Source organism: Lingula anatina, chromosome 2 (genome assembly GCF_051362555.1).
Source record: "Lingula anatina isolate TDL-2025a chromosome 2, LinAna3.0, whole genome shotgun sequence".
Lineage (NCBI taxonomy): Eukaryota > Metazoa > Brachiopoda > Lingulata > Lingulida > Lingulidae > Lingula > Lingula anatina.
In genome coordinates, this window is record NC_141768.1 from 518,350 (window position 1) to 543,412 (window position 25,063).

At 35.7% G+C, this 25,063-nt stretch overlaps 1 protein-coding gene across 2 annotated transcripts in view; it reads left to right on the plus strand.

Moving 5' to 3' along the window:
• Window positions 1-7,001: 7,001 nt before the first annotated feature.
• LOC106152816 (uncharacterized) overlaps window positions 7,002-25,063 on the plus strand; it is a 63,040-nt gene continuing 44,978 nt past the window's right edge. The window contains exons 1-4 of one of the 2 annotated variants that reach the window (XM_087006366.1): window positions 7,002-7,118; window positions 9,393-9,626; window positions 11,925-12,216; window positions 24,138-24,313. In XM_087006366.1, the coding sequence (XP_086862492.1) occupies window positions 7,062-7,118; window positions 9,393-9,626; window positions 11,925-12,216; window positions 24,138-24,313 (759 nt within the window). In that variant the 5' untranslated portion in view covers window positions 7,002-7,061. The remainder of the gene's footprint in view (window positions 7,119-9,392; window positions 9,627-11,924; window positions 12,217-24,137; window positions 24,314-25,063) is intronic. The other variant, XM_087006365.1, reaches the window with a different exon arrangement.

Below are 25,063 nucleotides of genomic sequence, written 5' to 3' on the forward strand. Positions count from 1 at the left end.
AAATGCAAAAGAAGAAGGTAACAGACATCGGTCTAGGCTTGATTTATATTAAATCACAGAAGACTTAGTCCCTCATTCCAGAGAAAATTACATTTTAATACCAGGGGTAATCCCGTTCTGATTGGTTACTAGCGAGCCCAGTTTGCGGGGTCATGTGCAGATGAGGATTGAATTAAGTCAGCGATGACATGCGACTTGAAATTGGACTTGCTTGTATTGAATGGGCGGTCCCTTCGAGTTCAATGTGATATGGGATTTGAATAAGAAAAATTACACTTACAAATTTCCTGAGGTAAACAAACCAAGCCAATGTGTTGATTTACATGTACAAACCAGCAAAAGAAGCAAACTACGCTTTTTGTTTCGCTTCTTTTAAGTCTTTAAAAAATTAATTTTGTCGTCAGTCACTGACAACATCAACATTAGCCTTTCCAAACATAGCGGGACATTTGCTAATGTAAGTGTAACCCCCAATTAAGGATGCAAAATGATGACTATACATGTATAGTCCCGTGTCAAGTACAAGATCCATGCAGTGGCGAATTTAGAGGGGGGGGGGTCAGGGGTGTCGGGGTGTGTGTGTGTCCTGACCCCTCTTTCGATTTCTGGTCCCCTCTTGAAATTAGTATTTTTACTAGCTGAATCATAGTTCTTAACCGTACTAAAAATATTCAGGGCCCGCTGAAGGGCCCCGAACCCCACGCCAAGGGGGGGGGGGGTCGGCTTTGGATCCGCGGACCCCCCTTCAAATAATCTTGAATCCGCCCCTGGGTCCATGGGTGTGAGTGGATCATTTTTATAAAACCATCGTTACATATATCCCATCATGATATCAATTAGAAGTATCAATCAGCGACGTACTTGCATGTAGGTTTCAAGGAAAGATCAAAACGCTATCATTTTGGACTGCTTAATTTTTAAATCTCATCTCGGACTCACCTACGTTAACGCTAGGACCTCGTGTGTTTGTACGCCACCCTTTACTAAAACCACATGTACAGATTGGTTGTTACTACATATTCACAGATATGTATCTGGATAATTCTGTACAATATTCTGTAGAAGGCAAAGGAATCCATTTGTATAGTACATGTATTAAAATACAACATTAGTATTGTTGCATTCTCATAACTATTTCTTTCAGATCTACAATGACGTCTGTTACAATTATTTTTTCGTTGCATCTAGCTAAGATTACAAAAACACTTGTCCAAAGTTAGATAATTATCTGGTGTCTGGTCTTACCTGGGATCTGAAGGAATAGAAGACTCTCGGGTGTCGGTTACCTGGGGAAATCACGGTAATTAGCAAGAATAAGAATGATGGGTCTAAGCATGGACAAATGACTTATACTGTTTTCTACAGTGTCTGAGTATGATCCCTGGAAAATGGCGGAAAATTGATGATAATACGTTTGACAAGTACATAAATAATTTAAGAGAAATATAAGGTTAAAGATAGTCTGTCAGAAGTTTCAAGCCAAATCTAATTTCTTCCAGAAATACGCAATTTTCCCTACCCGGGAATTAAGGCTCAAGCCGTCCCTTGACTTGAATGGGATGTTTTGAGCCACTTTTCGTTAAATTATTAATTCTAAATAACTCCACAGTCATTTATACCGCTATGTTTCCCTAACATTTAAGAAGGAAGTATGGACATCAGGTGGTGTTATTTGAGATTCCGCAATCTATATACCATCTTTAAATCATTAGGAAAATTCGATTTTGGTTGTAACTGAATTAGCATCACTTAGGTTCAGACCCGTAAAACACTTCAAGAGTCGTTTCTATTTATACACAGTGCCAATTGCAGGAGAAATTTAAAAGCACAGCTTTGTCTCTGGCTGTCAGAAATGCAGGGCAGTCGTAGCGTGTAAGGTGTATTGTTTACCGTATTATGAAGAATGCAATAAGAGATAAAAACAAAAACAGTTTAAATAAAAAAGTCGTTGAAAAAAGTTAATGTTTAACTTTGGGAACCCTCCTTGTTTTCTGAGCCTTAGGTCCTACGCACGCCAACTTCTTAATTGCCTACATGTAGATCTGGCATCCTCCTTCACGCACCGTTACTACCCTACATAAGTTAACGATGTGGTGATCGAAGTAACGGTTTGGGGGAGAAACGATCCCATGATAAAATTATCTCTACTGGGGGTGGACGGGAGAAGGTGGGGGGGGGGTGTTGGATATGGACACATAGAAAAAATGACTTTGAGGATTTTTCAGACGCGTTCCTGATACTTTTTACAGATCTGTCAAACATTATTTTTGTGATCGGCGCGGTAAACTTCAAATAAATTAGATGCGACATGTATAGAAATTTACAAACGAAAAGCTGAGCGGTCGCGGTTCAGGCTAACAGAATAAAGTTACTCGTAAAATTATGATATTATATCAGAACCAGTAGACCTATAACCAGTATTTTACATACGCTATGCTGTGCACATGAAATTTACAGATGAAACGAAGAGTCCAAGCTAAGTATTTCCAGCACGTTTACCTTAACGTTGAGCCAATCAATGTTGTATAAATAAATATGACATATCTAGTTTGCTAAAATCGACCAAATTACCATAGGAGATAATTATTTTGAATAATTTTGATTCTCCAATTTACTACTTCCAAGCAGGGATCACTCAAGACAGTCAAAAGATAGTCAAGCGAAATAACGACAGTCTAGCGACGGCACAACGAAGAAGAATTGATTTTTTTAAAATAAAAAATCCTTATCAATTTTTCTGGTGTTTTTTTTCCTAGAGGGACAACGCTTTTTATTTGAAAGTACATAAACAACTTACCTGAACATGAAAACTAATAATTTTTGATAATTTTTAACAGATAAGGTCCATAGATAAATTTTGCCAAAATAATCCAAATTAACAGCTCTGGATTAACCCCGCCCCTGTCAGACATCTTTTTGAATCGCGCGCGTAACCTTTGCTTCTTCACTTTCGGCCTTACATCCGGGTACTTACCGCAAGTAAGGCTAATACTCTGTGTTACGTACTCACGAGGCTATATAAGGTTTATATATCCATGTTCTGGAAAACTGTGTCTTCCGTCGCACCTTCTACAATATACAATGTAATTAGCATTTTTCAAGTTTTTTTTTTTAATCAGTTCACTCACCAGTTTGATAACCTTTTATATCTTTTTGGATGAAATAACGCCAGGCATTCGTGCATCCTCAGTCAGTGCTTCCATTTACGCGCTAATTGTAAAAAGTCACGAAGGTAAGTGTAACACAGGGTGTGTTGGGACCTTATCGGCGTATTTCACGTGCAGGTACCGAAAACTGAGGCAAGCGGAATCCGGAAGTCAGTATTCGACCTCCTTGACGGCCTTTTTAATTTCCCCAGATTTGTTAGTCAGTAAAGAGGGATTTAAAGTTGATTATTCTGAGATAAATATCAAGGATAATTCCCACTGAAGTGCTGCAGATCGTATGAAATAATCTTAACTGACTTACCATAGTTTATTCTTATTATTCAACTCCTAACTTTCAGATTTACGTAAGTATCCAGGCAATTTATGACCGTTATAAACCTCGTTATAATCATTAGATGTTTCATGGGATTTACACATATTCTGGGGAGAACAAATTTCAAAATCTCATAAATTGCAACATGAATTTACTAAATCAGCAAAATGCATGTTATTCACTGTAAGCCTGCGTAATTATAGGGATACTAAATATGATTTAGGTTTGACTTGATCGGTGTTCATTTTTGTCTCGGATGAATTCTAATAAAACTGATTAAATAAAATGTTTTCATAAATATCTGGAAAATTAACTGACTACCAACTCCCTTTAGGCCATGTGTGTCCAAGCTTGTGGAACTTGCATTTCGTCTATTTTAACGTACAATATATCCAACTGAGGGAAAGAACATTTGTATTTGCAGGATATGTTACAATAACAATTCTATAATCATTTACAAAAAATGGTATTGGCCAACTTATCATAGATCAATGTTGAAGTCCTTGAAATTAATTACAAGCATACAAATGTCCAGTGCTAGTAGCTCACTAAATCCACCATGAATGTAATTCATACATTAAAGTTAAAGTTGTTTTAGAGAAAAAAAAATTGATACTGAATGTGCATCCAATACGTACCTGTCCAAGTATATCTGTACACCTGTCCATGCATTTAGCAAGGAGGCAGAAATTAAGGTAAGATCTGGGAACAGGAGGATAGTTATAAAATATTACAATGGACAGCTCCTACCTGGTCTTGGTTGCACTACATGTGTAGCTACATGTATCACTTGCTTTGATGTTATCCTTGTCGTAAAGCAGGTTTTTATTACCAAGCTGCATGTCAGAAACAAAGTTAGTGGATTAATATTGGCATTGTTTCCTTGTTTTTTCATAACTCCTTATAATCTGCTGGTCTGCTCTCCCAGGTCCATCAATTATCAAACATGCCTGCTTGTAGTATGTGTATTCACATTTATTGTTTGCCCCCCAGTGACCAAGCTGTACATGTTCTAGTTGTTCAATGCATCAGTAGATGTCTGTGATATGAATACATATATATACTCACCATGAGCTGAGGGAACTGTGCTTTCTTGCTTGGTTAACACTGTACACAGCACTGGCTCAATACACTGTTTTTATAGACCTTGGGTTTAAATAGTAATGTCTAAAAAAAAAGAAAAAAAAAAGCAGATTTAGTCATTTCTTACTATACTGTTCATGTTGTAAATGATTGATGATATCTGAAATGGTTTTGATGTACACAGTACATGTATATGCAAGGAAGTTACTGTTAAGAAAAAACACTTGTTTTTAAAGGGACTAATTATGTGATTGTCAATTTCTTAAAAGATACTAATTTTCTCTTCAGTGAGCCTAATTACACTTGTTGTCATAGGGTGCATTGCATCCAGAAGTAACAACATTACAACCCTGCTCAAAATTTGAATAGTGTCTACTTGGTAACACTTCACTTTGCTTAAGCCATCCAAGGAACAATTATGCATGCCACTTAAGAAGGAACTTAAGGCATTTTAGAGTTCTGAAATAAATGGCATGGTGGTTGGAAATAATGATTACTTAAATATTATTGTAGAAGCCAGAAAACTATATTTCTAAATTGTACATTTTGCACACAAGAACCCTGTAAAGTGTCTCTTTAACACCACATATAATATGATGGTTCTTTGTAGGAAGCAATGCATGCGTCATGGGCAATATTTAAAAGGGTGCTATATCCTCTTACTGCGGGGGAGTGGGGTTTGGGGAATTACACACACATTTTATATATTTATTAAAGGGCCGTGTAGGCCAGTCTAAGTTCAATTGGAGTGAAAGTGAAAAAACGTCATCTGATATTTCATATCCTGTTCAGCCATGCAGTGGCGGATCAAGGGGGGGACAGGGGGGGTCCTGACCCCCCCCCCCCTTTTAATTTCTGAAAACTAATAATCCCCTCTTGAAATTAGAATTTGACCAGCTGAATCATAGTTCTAAACTATATATACCAAAGGCACCATTCACCTTCTAAAATACCAACATTTTTTCTGGCCCCTCAGCAGGTCTGTACCCCACACGAGGGGGGGGGGGGGGGGAGCTTCGCATCCGCATTCCCCCCCCCCCCCCCCCTGAAATAATTCTGGATCCACCCCTGTCATATATATATATCAAGGACAATGTCCACATTGGGGGATGTGGTCTGAATGCCCTGTATATGAACTGAAACTCAGGAATACAGTTGGATGAAATTTTTAAAGTTAAAGATAACACCATCTTTATACCAATAATATCAAGACTCCTGTGTGCAAATATCTGAGCTAGTTCCAAAACTTTTATCCTCATCAGAAATCTCATTAGGACTGCTGGATGATTTTAGGTGAGAACAGCTCACTTAATTAGTACTGTGTGTGATAAATTTGTTTTTTAAAACAATTAAAATTGTTGATGAACATGCAATTGTCTGCAAGTCTTAAATGTTGTGAAATGCCATTTATTGAGTATTCATTTCATGGATAAAACATTTAAAATTGCAAATTCATCTTGTTTATTTAACATGCATAATTTTGGACATGTAGGCATCTGCAATATAGGTTTGAAAGTGAAGCCTAATATTGGGTCGATTTTGAGTAGAAGTGGAAGAACAACTGAATTACCAATGCGGATATAGAAAATCTAATTGCCTAATGACGTATGCCATTCTCATTTATCTTTTTTAAGTAAGATTTTGTCATTGTTTTGCAGCTAATTGAGTCAGTTTTGAGTATGAGTGGAAGAACAACAGAAATACCAATGCGGATGTAGAAAATCTAATTGCTTAATGGCATATGCCATTCTCATTTATCTTTTTTTATTAAGATTTTGTCAGTTTTTTGCTTGAGGAGTAAGTGCTGTGTAGTAAACCCATAAAGCTTGAAATTGTAATTCAATAATAAAAAAATTACCACCCACTTGTAGATGATTGCATATATAGGAAACTGGATGGTAACTGAATTTGTAAGAGAGCGCATGTGTTGGAGTTGTCTGGGTGTTGATGAAGTGTATGTCCTTGGTGGAGGACAGAAGCACTCAAGGCCAGATGCCCTCCTTGCTAGGCAGTTTTTTAGGGGTTGCATTTATTGTTTAGGACAGGTTCTGGATAACAGTACATCCTGGGAGAGGGGCCATCTCAAAATTGTAGGGAGGCGTGTTCTCTCAGTATGTTTACACTTCATTCTTCAGCAGTTACCTCTTAGCTTGGACCTAAATAGGTCCAAGCTCTTAGTGAGTCAACACCCCCTCTCTCTGTAATTAAGCTTTCTGTAACTTACACAAGTGTTAACATAGGAGTTATGTTTTAGGTAGAAATGCTACTACATGTAGAACATGAACTATCAAGATAACGAAACAATGCAGTATTTCTGTCTACTAGTATATTATTGAAACCTAACCCTTTGAAAGGAGTATTTAGTTAACGGAACTCTGTACAAAACTGGTGATATGGTCCCTTAATTAAATTAATTCAAGTGAAAATCACATGACAGACTGTCACTTGAGGTCCTATTGTTTGTCTTGACAGTTTTGATCATTTCAACCTGGAGTATCATGGGGGACAGAGCCTGCTGCAGGAACTTAGTCTTTGGCATTATTTTGCTAACATTGGTAGGTACATCGCTAATTTTTTTTTTATCAGTATTGTAATAAAAATATACATAAAGGACATCTTATTTAATGCAAGTGAGGTAAGGGTTTCAGAGGGAAAGTTTTATATTTTTGTTTTGATTGGTCAGCAATTTCAGACAAATATTTGCTTCATTTGGTATTTACTGCAGAAAATGAAATCAGTGGTTTAATTTCAATTTTGTTTTCAAAAGATATGATTAATATCCTTACTAGTTGTTAAGTATGTATATATCTGATAATTTAAGGTATGGCTATGAAACTTTGAAATCTAACTAAAAAAATAAATAAAAATAAATAAAAAAGAAAAGAAAAAAACATTTGGATTTGAATGTGTGATGTAATCAGTTTGACCAGAGCATTCAAGTTGGTTTTGTCGTGTTATAATAATACATGTAGGTTACTATAATAGGATTATTCCACAGTATTTTTCTTCACTAACATATTTTTCTTTATTCATAATTATTTTTGTCACTTCTTTGACAGTCAGTGCACCACATTACTTATTTTAATTTGTCAACATAATGGCTTGGTTATTACATAACAGAGTTACACTGAATTCTAAATCTGCCCCTGGTATTCCACTCGGTGTGAATTAAGAGGGTATGTCTGGTGTGTGACAGCCTATGTCATCATTAGCCCACAGCCTCGCTTTGAACACTTTGGTATTTCGCTGTCATGCTTGTCTGTATTTTAATATGTTTTGGTGTATTCCAAGCACCATAACAAAATACAAGTGCAGTCATCTTATTGTGAGAAGCACCCCCCCCCCCCTTCAGTGGGCCCCAAAATATTTTGGTATTTGAGAAGGCAAACAGTACCATTTGGTACAGTTTAGAACTATGATGCAGTTTGACATAATACTAATTTCAAGAGGGGACCATTGGTGTGATTTTTTTCAGAAATCAAAGGAGGGGGGGTGGGAGGCCAGGACCTCCTGATCCACCCTAAACCCGGCACTGAGATTTATATGTAGATGTGGTACATATTCACTATCACTGGAACAGTTTGACGCATACCACTCCTGATTGATACATGTAAATGCCAATTATTTTATCTTTTTACTTGATATTCATTGGGAGGTTTTAATTGATGAAAATGCTAGTCATGTTTGGAAAATCAGCATGACTGGATTATTTTTCAAACGGCTTATCATACTTCTTGTGGTATTTTTCACATAGCTCTGTTGTTACATGTACTTATAACCATTCCAGACTTTTTTCCTTTAAAAGTGATGAATCATGCTAACTAACCTGTTATTTTGGTAAACATCTATAAGAAAACAATTTCTTGTTCTCCCTGTTTTACATCAACCACCAGGAATTGCTCTGAGAACATTGACGGAGAATGTCCGTTTGAACATAACAACCCTCATGTGACTTCACTTCAGGATACAATAACACGTGGACTGGATAATATACATTGGACCATTTGAAAATTACAGGACAAACACACAGAAGATTTGTACTTTAAATGGGGCCACAATCCTGGTTTTAATTTATTAAGCCAAACATCTGGTTTTAAGAGTAAACGCTTAGTTAACTTGTGCCCTGGAGGTCCTTCCTCATAGTTTGGATTGTGGAGAAATTGAGAACAATTTTATTTGAAAAATATCAAAGAGTCTCTATAAATTTGATTAAGTTAAAGTTCAAAATTATTAAATCATAAATACAAGCTTGTAAATATGGGTGAAGTTGAATTTCTCATAATTTTCATTTTCAGGAAAATAATTTTTATTTAGTAGACTCAAATGTAGCAGTATTCCCAACAGTTTTTCATTGTGAAATTGGCTCTTGGTTATACTAGTACAAAATGTTGCATTGAAATTTATCATTTTTTATACTTGATAATATGTATTTTTTTTTCAGTTTTCATCCAAGTAAACAAGTAAATATTGCCTGGCAGTGAGAACAGGCTGTATCAGGTACCTCTGTTACAGCTATATGTATATGTAGCAGGGCTGTTGTTGTTGTTGTTGCTGTTGTGTGTGTGTGTATTTGTTTACAGTGAATATCTGCAGTTATATTTCCAGCCCAACACATTGGAATGTACAGTGTAATATTGTTTGTGTGAGATACTGAAGTCAGTGGCAGTGTCCATGCAGAGCTGAATAGTGTACTTGTAGAGCATTTCTGAATTTCTGTATCAGCAATTTCCAGCAACTCTGAAACTCGGGGTTGTCACAAGCACCAGTCATGCAAGATTATTTTATTCTTGTCATTTGATAACTTTCTGTTACAACTCTTTATCTTCTAGCCTGTCTCAGTTGCTGGGTTAGGTTTTGTAGAAATCCTGTCTGTCACGCCTACTGCTGTCTCCCTGTCAAAGCTCAAAGAACAGCTTCCATGGCAGGTTGCTTTGAAGTCTGGCAGAAACCTGAGGGTTCTTGATTCCTGTCATCTTCACATGAATACAGTCACTGCGGCAGATGACCAGGATGTCATTATTAAGAATATGGAGAAGTGCAAACTGGACTTTACACATTGGAAGGTATAATCTTCATGAGTTCTGCTACATTGGATGATTTATTGTCGTTCCTCACTCTATAACATATACTTCAAACATATTTATCTTAATTAGCCAAAAGTTATGATAATTATTGGATAATTATGAAAAATATGTTTATCATTATTATCCAAAAATTGTTCTATGATTTGCTTACATTATAATGATAACTGAAGACCTTAAAAATATTTTTAAAAGTTTTAAAAATAAGCTGGGGGTGAAGACAGAGTGTAAATTTTTGTGTGTGATCCATGCATGTTGAAGAAAAGGTAGAATGTTGGAACAAGGTATACTGTTGTCTTTTTTTATAATTTGTGAGGGATTACTGTGGTACATGTAAGTGGTATTTACAATAAGAACATCAATTTAGTTGTAATTACAGCCTCTTTTCATGCTATTATTAGAGCAGTTTGCAAGTTCTATCATATGGGCTAGTTCATGTTGTAAAAAAAAAACTTTCTTTTTTCTTGGATTGAACTCAAAGGAGGATTTTTAGTAAACCATGGTGCAACCATTTCACCGACTGTACAAAATTTTGGTTAATTTAAAGTAAACATGAAAACACATTAAAGCTACCTGAACTGGAAGACAGGTGTGTTGATTTAAAGGCAGCAAACAGTTGTCAAATAAAATAACTTTTAACCTCTTAACAGATACAGGAGCAAAAATTAAGTAAAATAACATTTCTGGCATTTACCTGTACATCTTCTGTTGAACATGGAGCAAGTGGTTTCTTATGAATACTCGGCAATGTTTGTAGACCAAGGAACGCAGACTAAGATATTTGTAGTTAGGAGTCATATTTATATTTACGCACCCCACCTTCCAAATTGTATTTGCTCAGTCTTAAGAGGGTTTGACCATTGGATATTATTATTATTATAAAGATTAGCATTGGGTTTCCTCTGTATAACATATGACTGTTGCACCCAGTAGAATATGAATGATGACAAAGCTTCATGTTACATAGTAAAAGTTCATGCCCAGAAGTGGTCAAGAATTAATGGACATTGATCTGCATTCAAGATGAATTAAAAATGAGGATATGTTTACTTACTTCAGTAAGACAAAAACATTGCCCCCCCCCCTTCCCACACACCCCAGTCACACACCTGTTTATTGTCCTATATCCTGGATATTAGAGTGTAGGTTTTTATAAAACAACTAAATATATTACTACCTGGCTTGGGGGTATTGCAGAAAAACATTGTACACAGGTAAAAACAATCATGAATTGCACAGTGGTAAAAGCAATATTTTGTATAATAATAATAATAATACAAAATTTAAGACCCTTTTACAGCAGTATGCTATTATGGTAAAATCTGTACCAAACACTTTGAGAAGTCCTGGCTAACCTATTATTTTTTACTACACTAGCTGTTGTACAATGTATTACTCCTTTTGACAAGTTCCTCGCAAGCTTCATCCCTGCTGTTTAGTTGATTAACTGAGGTGACTCTTTTTATGTAATAGGCAGGAAAATGAGCGGCTCTCAAAGTATACCAGTACAGGCTTTTTTTTTTTTGGGGGGGGGGGGGGGGGAGGCATCCGACATACCAGTGGACATATTAAGATTCTGTTCTTTATATACATGTAACTACATTAGTTTGAGTATACTCCGCCTTACAGATACAAGTTTTAAGCTTTATAAGTCAGCATGTGGAATTGATTTTGTTAGAATGTGACACTTTGTTTCCTTGGTAATATAATTCCATCTTTAATACTGAATCATATCCTGGCTTGTTTATTTAATTCTTGGTAGGTATCAAATGAAACTGAAACTGAAATAAGACAAATTGGTTTATTGTTTGAAGTACCGGGTACCATTTGAAGATGCTAGCTCAGTTAGCAAGTACTTAATAATGTCAGATTTATGCTTCTAAACCTTCCCAGATATTAACATATACTGGAGTTACAAACGGCATAACTTTTAACGAAATATTACATTGAACAAGTATTTTCTAACTACTTCACTGCATGGTGCAGTTTTAAACTTTTTATTTCTGTTGCCCGAGAGATTAATTTTGGTTGTTTTTTGGCTTGCAGATTTTATTTGCACGGTGTAAAAAATGGGTACCATTAAATTATATTCGTTACAGGACATATTTAATACCTTCATCACATAGCTATCTTTAAGGAAAGCTCCTCTTACATCATACCTATATAAAGGAAATTTTTTAGATTGCAGTCTTTTTCTTGGCAAGTAATTGGTATTTTAATATATAATAAAAATAATGAGTTATTTCAAAATTTTAGTTTAACTATTTTTTTTCATTTCAGGAACCTCTTTATTTGGCATTTTCATCAGAAACTGATCCTGTAGCATACAACATGACACTGCCACGTCTCCTGGGGTCCTCCACACATATGGTGTGCTCTTCTAAACACTCTCCCTCTGTCCAGGTGTGTCTACGTGTCCACCTGGCGGTGCAGTGTGGAACATATTACTATGGGGACAACTGTGATGTTTACTGTCGCATACAAGAAGGAGAAGAACGTTACACTTGCGACCCAAGGACGGGGTTGAAGAAGTGTGCAAATGGCTACAGAGGATACGGCTGCATGATCAAAGGTTGGTGTAAAAATTTTAATGCTGTGCAGGACGGCTTCTGAGGGATAAAAGTAAAATGCTTTGAACTAAGAACATCTAAAGATGTTTATTTCTTTCCTGCAAATTTTTGTTTTAAGGGAGACGATGGCAGCCAGTTAATGCATTTTATTGATGGGCTTCTCTTTTTTTTACCTCAAAAGCAAAGAAGTGTCTATAAGTACTTAACTTTAAGGAGCATTATATCTATTTTTTGTCCAGATTCCTCCATCAAAAGGATCCTGATAACAAAGTTATCTGGGAAAATCAGTGACAGTTGATAAAATATTGGTAATGTGTACATTTTTGAAATATTCTTTTTTTGTTGAATTGTTTCAGACATTAGCATAAATCACCATACTGGGGCCAGGTTATTCCAGGCTGGGGACCATGAAACAATGGGTCCTTGGGTTCCAAGTTCTAGTCAAGGTTAATATTCTTAAAGGTCCACCAGTCTGACCTGATCCCTTACTTCAATACCATACATTTTTTCAGGACACTTTTCATTAAACAGTTGAGGTCAGTGGTAGTCACCATGTAAAAAACAGACTTCTTACATTATAAAGATTGCTGGAGGCATCTTCAGTGGGATATTTTAGTATTTAAAGTAAATTTCAGATATATTCTAGGGACCACATCAATTTTTTTGTATATTGTCCCATATACTCAAATACTCAAAATCAAAATAACCCACTGTACTTGTAAGTGTATATATCTGCTTGTTCACTTTAAATTTGAAAGTTTTGGGTATTTATTGCTCCTTCAAAACATGTACACCAATTCACCATGTAACTTTGGCCTGTTTGTTTGAAAGAAAACCATGCTGCAACATGCGTTCCTTGTGATATCCATGCAGTTGTCTAATTCCTAGCTCAGACTTGATAGACGACATTTGACTTGACTCAGCAGCAGCTCTGCTAATTGTGTGAACAAAATTTAATTTGGGATCTGCCGTGGAATATGTAATCTGTGTGAAATACCCCCCCCCCCCCCCCCCCCCCCCCCCCCCCCCCCCCCCGTCAAAGGTTATAGCACCCTTCAAGGGCAGTATATATTCATTGTCAGTTGTTTTTGCAAATCAAGAGATTCAATCAACTTGTATTCACACTGCATGCTGTCTAAGGACAACTTATGTACATTCATGAGTGGATTTTGCTTTTATTTAAATTAAGCCCTTATTTGGAACTGGTTGTACATATTAATAACTAATAAATCAATGAAAATTTCTAGTCTTAACACTAGCTGAAATTTGAAGTCATGACCCATAGCATTAAGTGGGCCTTGTCTGGCTTCTGTGACTTTCTCAAAACCTGTACAGATTACATTACCTCTATTCTACATAGTTGAAAATTCATTAAAGACATCACTGTCAAAAACAATATATAGGATGATTGATATTTGGGCAGTTAAAGTTGTTTTTAATTTTGCCAAACTCTGATGAGACTTCATGGCTCCACCTTAACTAATTGACTAGGTGTAATCAAAATAGCCATCTAAATGATTGATCAACTCAGTTGTTAACTGCCATGGCCAGGAAGTTATTGTAATCAGTTATGGATAAATGAATTCTTCAAAATTACAGGACATGGTCTTATTGGGGTAAGTTACTGATAGTTTATCAAAATTTTAGCTAATGAATTTCCTTACTTGTATGTGGATGTAGGGGGGGGGGGGATTTGGTATAATAAATAATAATGCATATTGGGGAGACACAGTGCCAAAACTGTTATTTATGGCCCCAGTGGATCCAAACTTTTGATATCATTGTGGAATTTTATTATTTTATTTATTATTTTTTAGGGGGGCAGTCACAATGTTGTAAAAAAGTTTTGCATCCCTGGTTTTGTTCTGCATGGTTTTTCTTTTAAATGAAAAATGAGAACCAAATATCTATGTTCAAAGACAGCTACATGTAACATATGCGATATGAATATTAATGATTGATAATTGAATGTCAGACATGCTCCCGTCATGAGATCTCCATATAAATAGAATATTGTTGGGAATTGGCATTTATGTATGTCTATGCATTCAGCCTAGAAATCTGAGAATAACCTAGGATTGCAAAAGTAGCCAGGCCCCTCATGTCCAGTTGTGAAGGTCAGTATCAACTTGACCTTTTAAATTATCCTGCTGTGGTATACAAAGTTGATTGCACATGTACTTTTACTGATATATTATGTAATTGGCAGAGTTTCTGTTCTTTTCATAGAATGTAAACTATAACCATTTTTTGTCTATTTTGTATAGTTCAACATCAAAAAGCATCTGATCTGTATTTTAGTTGTACCCATCTGTCAGATCAAAACGCTACTGATGGATGATGGGGGGGGGGGGGGGGAGGGGAGGGGGGGGGGCATGGGGGTTTGCCCTACTAGAGTACCTCCAAGCTTCTCACTTAAAGGAAAAAACATGCAGAACAAAACCAGGGCTACAATACAATTTTACAACATTGTGATTACTCAAGAAAAAAAAACCAATAGTCTACATTATGTGGAATAAACACATGAATGATTATATGACTGTGCACAGCCGTACAAGAACATTGAACAATAATGAATTAAAGAACACAGGAAATTAAGTTGTAGATCAATTGAGGAGAAATGTGACAAGATGTTTTTACTGCTTTTACCCTGTATGTGCTACCCAGAGCTTTCTACAGCTCACTCCAGATACTGTGACACATCGAGATTGGTGTGACATTTAAAAAAAATCTTTTTGATATATTTAATTTTGTCAGTTTCATGCATTTAGCTATTTCAAACAGGGCTGGTTGAGGATAAATTATTCAACCTAAAAACTTTTTATTTTGCAGAAATCTAAAAATTGTAAAAACAATTAAGTATCAATATTTAACATTAGTATTAAAATATTATTGCTGGCATTGTGTGCACATGTCATGTAAACTACACACTGCATGAAGGAAGTACAATTTGATGGGAGTTATAGTTTCCAACTTTGGTGATAAGTTTGTCCTGGCAGTTTAATCTCTGTGTAAGATCACTGGATGACCAAAGTCAAATTGTGGATATAAAAGCTTTAAAATATCAATGTTTTTCAGCATTTGATAGTGATACCACCTTAGGGCTTTCTAGTGTTTGGGATAAATATACAAATATTAGTGACAGATCTGGGCAGAGACACAGAAACCAGCAAAATAGCAACAGATGTAGAAAACATTGAACAATATGAATAAAGAACAATGAAATTAAGTTGGAGATCAATTGAGGAAAAATGTGACAAGATGTTTTTACTGCTTTTACCCTGTATATGTAACAAGTGAATCTTCAACTACTTCAGCTGTCACGTTTAGAGATTCCACAATTAAATGAAATGTGCATTTAAAGTGGATTTTAGTTGACATCAAAGAGAAACTTGCTGGTTAAAATTATCAATTCATAAGAACTTGCTTGTACATGTAGTACAATAAATAAATATTAAACAGATATATCAACAAAAGTGGCAAATGGGCTTACCTTCTCCTTGGTGATTTAACTACTCTTTAAGGTCAATACTTTGTCCAGAAATAAAAATTCTGAGAGCTCACTGTTTACTGAAATAAAGTTGCCCTATTGCACAATTTCATATCTGCCCTGGCATCAAATTATAATAAAATTGAATCAAATTTGTTCAAGTATACTTGCCTCTATTGATTGATTCCTCTGTATATTTTCATGCTAAGACTAGCTCTCAAGGAAAAAGGACAGGTGTGAAATTTCACATCTCTTCCTCAGGTGCGTGAGTCTGACTGCTGGTTTCTGTAGAGAAGTTCTGGTAATTTGGCCTGCCCTCTGCAGAGAGAGAGATAAGTGCTACCAATGATAATGTAATCAGTAATGCTCTTTTCTGCTATGTTGTTTTCAGTGGTAATCTGTCAGCAATGAATATCTTATTATAAATCTGTCGGTCCCCAGCGGAGCTCTTGATTAGTTTGCTGATTAGAACTCACATGAGAACACTGCCAGAATACAATAGACATAAGACATCAAGGTGTGAGATATCAGTTAACAAAACATTTATTGATTCAAACTATTATTACTGAATAATTAATACATACAATCACGAATTCAATACCAATTATGAGGAACAAAAGTGGTTGAGATTGGCCTAGGGCTCATTCACATCCGATCCAACTCCGCAGCCAGACCCTCACTGGATCATACAATCAGGTTAACAGACTAAGATGCTGCCTCCTGGTATTGAGTAGAATATAGAAAATCTGGTGATAATACCAGAATGTTGGAAACAACAGGGGGCATGCTTACCTGTTAAACTTATTGCATTCAGCAAGAGTCCTCACAGAGTTGGATTGATCTTCGTAGGTTGATACTTTCATTGGAAATGAGCCCTAATTGTGCTGCTTGGATTTAGAGGGCCTTTGTATAACTGTCGGGACACAGCTTAGAATATCAATATTCTGAGAGCTTCAACAAAAAATGGATATCAAATTTTTATCAATATTGTTTTCCAGATTCCCAACACATATACAAGTTGTCTTTTTTTTTTTTTTTGCTGTTGATTGACACTGTTTATGGCATTATGTGTTTCATTATCCAGTCAAGCATACAGTACCTGATATGATCTACTATTACATGGGAAGCCTTTAAGTATGTAATGTTGTATACTTATCAAATTTTCAGTATGCTGAATCATTAGGCTAGGCAAAAATACAGGAGGTTCTTGCAGAACTGAAGTCAGCTTTTTATTTTGTGTTGGATGCATTTGTTACAGAGTGCGTTCCATGTGGTTGATATTAAGACCAGTTAAATCCACACCTGTGGTGACTGAATGAAAGTAATTTTTCTCCAAGCAATTCATTTTTTATCCACAACTAAATGTTACGTTATTTTTGGATGTACATGTACGAGAAGTAATCACATTTATTTCCCCTCTAGAAATCACATAAAGGGGAAAAAAGGCAAATTGTTTATTTTGCCATTTCTTAATTGTACTAGTGGCTTGTCTTGCCTTCAGTGTGGTATTTCAGTCTTCTTTGGAGCTCAGTTTCAACTCGGTAGGTTCTTGCCATTATATCCTATATCCATCTAGGTAAATGGCAGAGCTCTGGGGGCACATTGCCCAGAGTTAAATACAGAACAGTGAGGCAGTTTGGTACAATTGTTCTATCAGAAATGTTGTAGTGGCCCCAGTGTGGATATGATATTGTGATGAATGTCTGTTTTGAGGTCTGACTTGATGTAAATGTTTATCATTAATTCTCTGTAGTGAAGTTAGAGGTGAGTGGCTGCTAAGAACCCCTTTTTATCATGGGTAGGAATATCATTTTATGATTACAGTTCTCCCAACACCAAACCAATTTGAATTAACAATAAAAGTAAGAAAATGGGAAGATTTAATTAGCAGAAGTGTGTTTACAATGAAAATAATACTTGGATACATGGATATGCATTTATCTAATATATGATTTAACTAGTACATGTATATATAGGAGGTATAATTTGCTTAATATCTTTATGCTTTAACGGAAATGTTTTTAAGATAGTTGTCAATTTCTGGTAAAGCAATATCTATATTCTGGTCTGTAAACTTGCTATTTCATGATTTTATTAGGAGTGGGTGGTAACTGGCTCTTGAATAGTACATATGTTTTATAGCTAAATATTGGGCCCATCATACTCATTTAGAATTTCCATCTTAATGGTCAGAATTTAGTACTTTGAAGGGAATATGCTTGGCCTATCGACAGAAACAATATTATTATAGTGGAATTCTCAACTAAGCATCCAGCAGTGACCGCGGTTGCCTATATATAAGGTAGAACCAGGATTCCAGGCTCAGTATTTTATAGCCATTCATTCACACCATACTTAATTCCCAGCACTACTTGATAGCTCTGGTCTATTTATTGTGTTGATATTTTGATTTATATTTATTGCTTTGGTAGTGCAGTGTATACTCCTGGTATACTAATTCCTATCACGATTTTAAGACTAGGTTCACATACCTAGATTGATCTAACAGGATCGATCCATCTCCGAAGGGTTTCTCACAAAATTGCATTCAGCTGAAGCCGCTTAATTAGATGTCTGGCACACCTTCTGAAGCTGCTAAATGATAATGAATTACCCCTAGTAGCTTCAGTCGGCATGACAGTTATCTTAGCCCCTTAAGTTGATTGCAATTTAGCAAGAATCCCCTTGGAGATAGATTGATCCACAGTTAGTACGATGGCGTCTGGGAATGGTCCCTATAAGTGTAATTGCTGGGTTGTGCAATAATTTAAGCCTTCAGGTTTTTTATGTAACCGTACTCTGGTATACCCTGTATCATATATGTTATAGTTACAAAGATATGCATAGCCTTTGCATACTTCAGTATACCCACCATGCAGTCTCTGTTCGTTAGATGTAAAATGGATAACTAAATTATACACAGAAACCTACAGGGAAGACAAGTTATTTGGCTTTAATCTTAAAACTTCTTTGATCACAAACATGATCAGTTCTAAGGAATCACTGCAATGTACAAGTGGAAATATCACATTATTCCAAGAATGAATCTTCTCGCATGTACGGCCTATGTTTAGTGATATGGTCCTCAGGCCAAAACCTGGAATTTTGTTTTATATTTTAGTCTGAGAGTTTGATAATGTTAATATATTTGTAGATAGTTCTGCCAATAATGCAAGTAAAATTAGGGCCTTAATAATTAGATTTTATGAATGTTTGTATTATGTATCCATTAATGTTTTAGGGAAATTGGTTTTGGCACAGATTTATAATTATTAAGTTTTGCAAATGTGTAAAAGGAATGTAGATTGTTAATGCTTCCAAATATACACACAGTATTGTGTTAAGTTGTGAAAATAGACTTGTAAAAATAGATAAATCCATATTTAATACTTACATTAATGCAAAAGTAGTAGAAAATTGCAAATGATCTGAAGCACTCTAAGAGAACAAAGAAGTGTACTAATTAAAGTTGGCTCTTTTCTAGAAAAGACAAGCTGTGCAGATGAGTTTTTTCATTTCGTCCAATTACTAAATCATGTAGCAGCGCTTTGACAATTGTTTTGATTTCAGTTGACCAGCATGAGTTGACTTGCAAATAAGATCCAAAACTAATGCTCCAAGCTTGCTTTTTATGTACAGACACTGTGAGTGGATTCAGAACAGAGGACTAACTGATCTGCGGATCAAATATGGTGGTCTACCCACTAAAATACTTTCCAATTAGACACTGAATAGATTCCCCATGGGGATAATTCAACAAGCATTCAAGTGGATTGGCCATATTTGATCCGGGGCCGTAGCGATAGTCCGAAGGTTCAATAGTCCGAAGGTTCATTGCTCCGAATGTTCACTATAGAACCTTCGGACCAATGAACCCTTGATTAAAAAATCGATAAAAATTTTACCACTTTTCGGACCAATGAACCTTCGGACCAATGAACCTTCGGACTATCGAGACGCCCCCTTTGATCCATGGATTCGTTAGGCTGCTGTACATTCTGAATACACTTTGTATGTCTGGACATATAGCCACCACCTGTCTGTGTGCGCCATTAGCAACAGTGTGCACTTTTCTCACTTTTTTAAAACATGTTTATTAGTTTATGAGAATTATAATTAGTGTTCCTCACTTAATCATAAAAAGGCAAATTGCATTTTTATCTGGTTAGTTGATTTAGTTGAAAATATACCACAGATTTCTTTTAACTCTATTGTATAGTAAACAAATAGTTTTTGATATACCAGTAGTTAATACACCCAATTATGTATGATTTCTTATTAGCCAAAGAGTTAAGGCCCTTTTAAATTTTGAGCACTTGAAATGGCATTTTGTAATTAATTTAATAAATAATAACTTATTTAAAGTGTTACAGTCTGCATATTCTCACTTGCACCATATATAGTGATGTCTGAGGGTCCTCCCTCTATAGGGTAAATGATGACAATATGATAAACCTAGGGCAATCAGAATTATTAACTCTGTTGTACATTATGACATCATATCAGCATGGCATATTACACATGTTAACAGCAAGTATAATTTGAGAAATGAGAAAGTAAGTGGAAAATGGCATATCAACATGTGTACCATTAGATTTGTTGCAATTATATGGTGATTTTGTGGTAGACGGGGTATGATGAAAAACCACTTCTTGACTTCATATTTAACTTGGTTCAAACTCATTTAAAGTTGATTTATATAAATATCATATGAAGAAATTGACATTGACGTGATTTATCTTGACATCTTGTACTTGAGGTGAGTGTGTGTGGCTGGGGTGGGGGTGGTGGGGGGGGGGTCTAGGTGTTGTATGAAGAAATTATAACGTTACCATTTCTAGTAACCTGAGTATATGTACAGCTAGGGTACCTGCTATAAAAGTGGTTACTACTAGTACATGTATTGACCATATACATCTGTAATTATCTTGTCTCTTTCTTTATCACAGTTAAAATCAAGTGATTAAATTTGTTTAATAAGGATTTTTGGGGCCTTGCACTCACTGATCCACAGATCAAATATGGCCGACCCACTTGAAAGCTTGCTGCCAAAACCCCACATAGAATCCATTAGGGGAAACAAGGAATCAGTTATTCCATGGATCAACTTGTTTCTGAACAGGCCCTTAGATCATTTCTTAGACATGGGATTCTTATTGCAGACAGTAGCTGTAAAAAGTTCTGGCAAATATTCAGTGCAGAAAAACCTTTTCATGACCCATGAAACCCAAATAGTCACTGATAACAAGAATATTGAAATGTGCAAAAATGGACCAGTTGAAGAGAAACCAACTGTTCATTTTGGCCAGAAAATGGATTTTCCTGGTGTAAGGGACAATTTTCCCATCCTTACCAATGGTTAATGAAAACATTCTGACATTCAAAGTTAGTCCTTGGTTTTTTCTAAAAAGTTTTTTTTTTGTAATATTCCCTTAAGAAATGATTACAGAGTGTATACCCATCTATGGAGGTTACGTGATGTGATGGCAAGCACAAACTCCAGAATTATTGCATTAACCGCTGTTTTGGTAGTAAAATAGAATTAATTATTATATTTCTGTAAGTTGTTTACAATGTATTTATTGTGCACTATGGATATCATAGAAACAGTTGTTATCCCTTTAATTGTACCACCAGCGTTGGTGCTGGCGGTACACATGGTTTTAGTCTCGTCCGGTCCGTTCCGCCGGCTCCGACGGCTCCGCCACCATGTTACCGTTACCGCTTCTCCTCCTAGACGGTAAGGGCCTCCATACCCATCTCTTGGATTTAGGTCACATATAATCTCAACTCGTTCCACGTAAAATTTGGGCTTTGTCGGTATTGGGGTCTAGGTGTGGCACTCATTGCAATGCACCCTTGTCCAAAAATGGCAAAATTAAATGCTAATTATCTACCCTACAGAAGGAATTATGGGAAAAATTTCTACAGACGGCTTTCCAAAAGTCATATGTGTAAATTTCAAATATGCCCTTGGATTTGACCTTTGACCTTTATTTCAAGGTCAAACGGGCCAAAATTTTCAAAAAATGAATTTTTTTATGAAAAAAAAATTATTTGCGCTGTTATTCAGACACCACACAGACTTAACCGATAATATTATTGAAAAGTGTTACCCTTTGGGTCATCTTTCATTTCCGTGAATTTGGGGTCAATCGGTGCATTTTCACAGGAGTAGCGGCCATAAAATACCGAAACTGAAAACTGTCTCTAATTTGGGAACCGTTAATGCTAGAGACCCATTCTTTTTTGCATTTTGTAGAGCATGTAGAGCCCAACACTGGAAGTGGTCTCCGTTTTTTTGTATTCCATACGGTTTTCAAGTTACGCTGTATCAAAATGTACATATTGGTGGTGAAAGCAAAATGTGCAGTACGGTAATGGATAATAAATTTTGAACTCCGGAAAAATAAAACAAAAGGCTTGGCGAGGCAGACAACTTGTGGTCAAAAATGACATTATTTCATCAAATTTGAACATCTGGAACTTCAGAGCACCTCCCATTTCAAGAATTTTGACCAAAATGACCTTTTCTTTATTTTAATTAATTTTTTTCTGTAGGAAATTTATGGCACATTATTGTAACTCCAAAATTATAACATTTAGTCCCTTATATCTCCAAAACTGGCAGAGATAGGTCCATAGTTACTATTGAAGTTGAATAGGAAGTCATATACTGGCAATCTAAATGTGACCTTGAAATTGACCTTTGACCTACTTTTCATTATGAATTGAACTTTGCAAATTTTGGTTCCCTTTTATCTCCAAAACTGGCAGAGATAGGTCTATGGTTACTATTAAACTTGAATAGGAAGTCATATACTGGCAATCTAAATGTGACCTTGAAATTGACCTTTGACCTACTTTTCATCATAAACTGAACTTTGCAACTTTTTAATGCTTTTATTTTCAAAACTGGCAGAGATACGCCCATTGTTACTATTGAATTTGAATAGAAAGTCATTAGAGGCAATTTACTGTGACCTTGAAATAGACCTTTGACCTACTTTACATCTTAAACTGAACTTTGTTTTTATTTTCAAAACTGGCAGAGATACGCCCATAGTTACTATTGAATTTGAATAGAAAGTCAGTAGAGGCAATTTACTGTGACCTTAAAATTGACCCTTGACCTACTTTTAACCATGAACTGAACTTTGCAAATTTTGGTTCCCTTTTATCTCCAAAACTGGCAGAGATAGGTCCATGGTTACTATTAAACTTGAATAGGAAGTCATATACTGGCAATCTAAATGTGACCTTGAAATTGACCTTTGACCTACTTTTCATCATAAATTGAAGTTTACAAATTTTCGTTCCCTTTTATCTCCAAAACTGGCAGAGATAGGTCCATAGTTACTATTGAACTTGAATAGGAAGTCATATACTGACAAAAAAATGTGACCTTGAAATTGGCCTTTGACCTACTTTTCATCATGAATTAAACTTTGCAAAATTTGGTTCCCTTTTATCTCCAAAACTGGCAGAGATAGGTCCATAGTTACTATTGAACTTAAATATGAAGTCATTAAAGGCAATTTACTGTGACCTTTAAATTGACCTTTGACCTACTTTTTACCATGAACTTAACTTTGCAAATTTTGGTTCCCTTTTATCTCCAAAACTGGCAAAGATATGTCCATAGTTACTATTGAATTTGAATAGGAAGTCATATACTGGCAATCTAAGTGTGACCTTGAAATTGACCTTTGACTTACTTTTTATCATGAATTGAAGTTTACAAATTTTTGTTCCCCTTTATCTCCAAAACTGGCAGAGATAGGTCCATAGTTGCTATTGAACTTGAATAGGAAGTCATATACTGGAAATTTACTGTGACCTTGAAATTGATCTTTGACCTACCTTACTATGAACTGAACTTTGATTGTACCATTTTTAGTTATATATATTTTTTGCATATTTTGAGAATTCTTGTTGATTGCATTTTTTACAGCTTGTCAAGCACAAGACAGGTGTTGGTGTCCCTTTTTTTTTTGTGTGTGGGGGTCTATATGATCGCGCTTACTCCAGCTGGTGGTACAATATTCGGAGGCGGTATCGCCTCTCTGATCCTCTAGTTGTAATTGAAGCTGTGAAGCCCTGGGATCAGATGTTGTAGCTGAGATGTTACTCTTGCATTGCCACAGTCACCTTGGGTGTTAATTGCTGATCCCTTCTAGCTGTTTGCAAAACTGAATTATGAAAATCTTTCCAGTTGTGTTCCAGGAATTTAAAGGTCCTTTGGATACTGAATGTGTACATGTATGATCAGTATATGATTGAAGATGGATTGTGCTTCTTTTTATTTTTTATGTTCTTTTACTTAATGTGGCAACTGTTTCTAGTTGCAAAAACAAAGTTCTGGAAATAGACACATTTTCTGTCATCCACAATTATTTGTAGATAACCTCCCATTTGTTTTTCAATTGCAAGTATTCCTAGCTGACAAAACAGCCCATAGTTTCCTGACGTATGGAGGGCGACGACGTCATAAACGAGCCAATAGCTTTTTTGAGGAGTTCAAAGAAGGCAATTTTGAGAGAGAATGTGTCGAGGAGACGTGTAGCTGGGATGAAGCCATGGAGATCTATGAGAATTATGAGAGGGCTGTGAGTTAAAGGGCATGACATATATGCAACCATAAATATAGCATTTACTGTATGTATTATATGCCATATATATGCTATTGTTTGCCAGCTCAATCTGCATGTTTTACATATTATGTGCAATGTTTTCCTACATTAAACATATATATGCATGTTAATATATACGTATACAGGTATAATTTCCATTTGTGCCCAGGTGTGAAATACTTATTATATGACATTATATATTTTTATGCCTGTATGGAATGTTTGCCTATACATGTGTAGCTATTTACCCTGCATGTTTTGGATATGTGCATTCTTATTTCAATTTCTATAATCTCTATATGTGTGAACTGGCCCCTATCAGGTGCCAGACATCTATAGCTAGCTGTCACTGTAATTATATACTCCTGCCCTGGTATACCCATGTTACTGACAGGTGGCATGTGTGTCTTTAATTTTTTTTAATATGTTTTCTCTTCTAAGTTTCCTTTTTCTTTTACTTTCTGTTAGCAGAACAGGTGTGTTACACCGCCTTATCAGAGGACTGTATTCTTGGTGTCTTTTTTTTTGGTGTTTTTCTTTTTTCTGAAAATGTGTGTTGGGAAAGCATTTTATAGATTTTTTGTTGCCAAAACTCATTATTTACTTATGAATGACATCCTGTAATTGCTTGAAGTTAATGCCACACAGTTGTTTTTTTAACCAACAAAAGTAAAAATGAAAATGTCAGACAGCTAAATGATGCACAGTGGTTATGAGGCAAATACA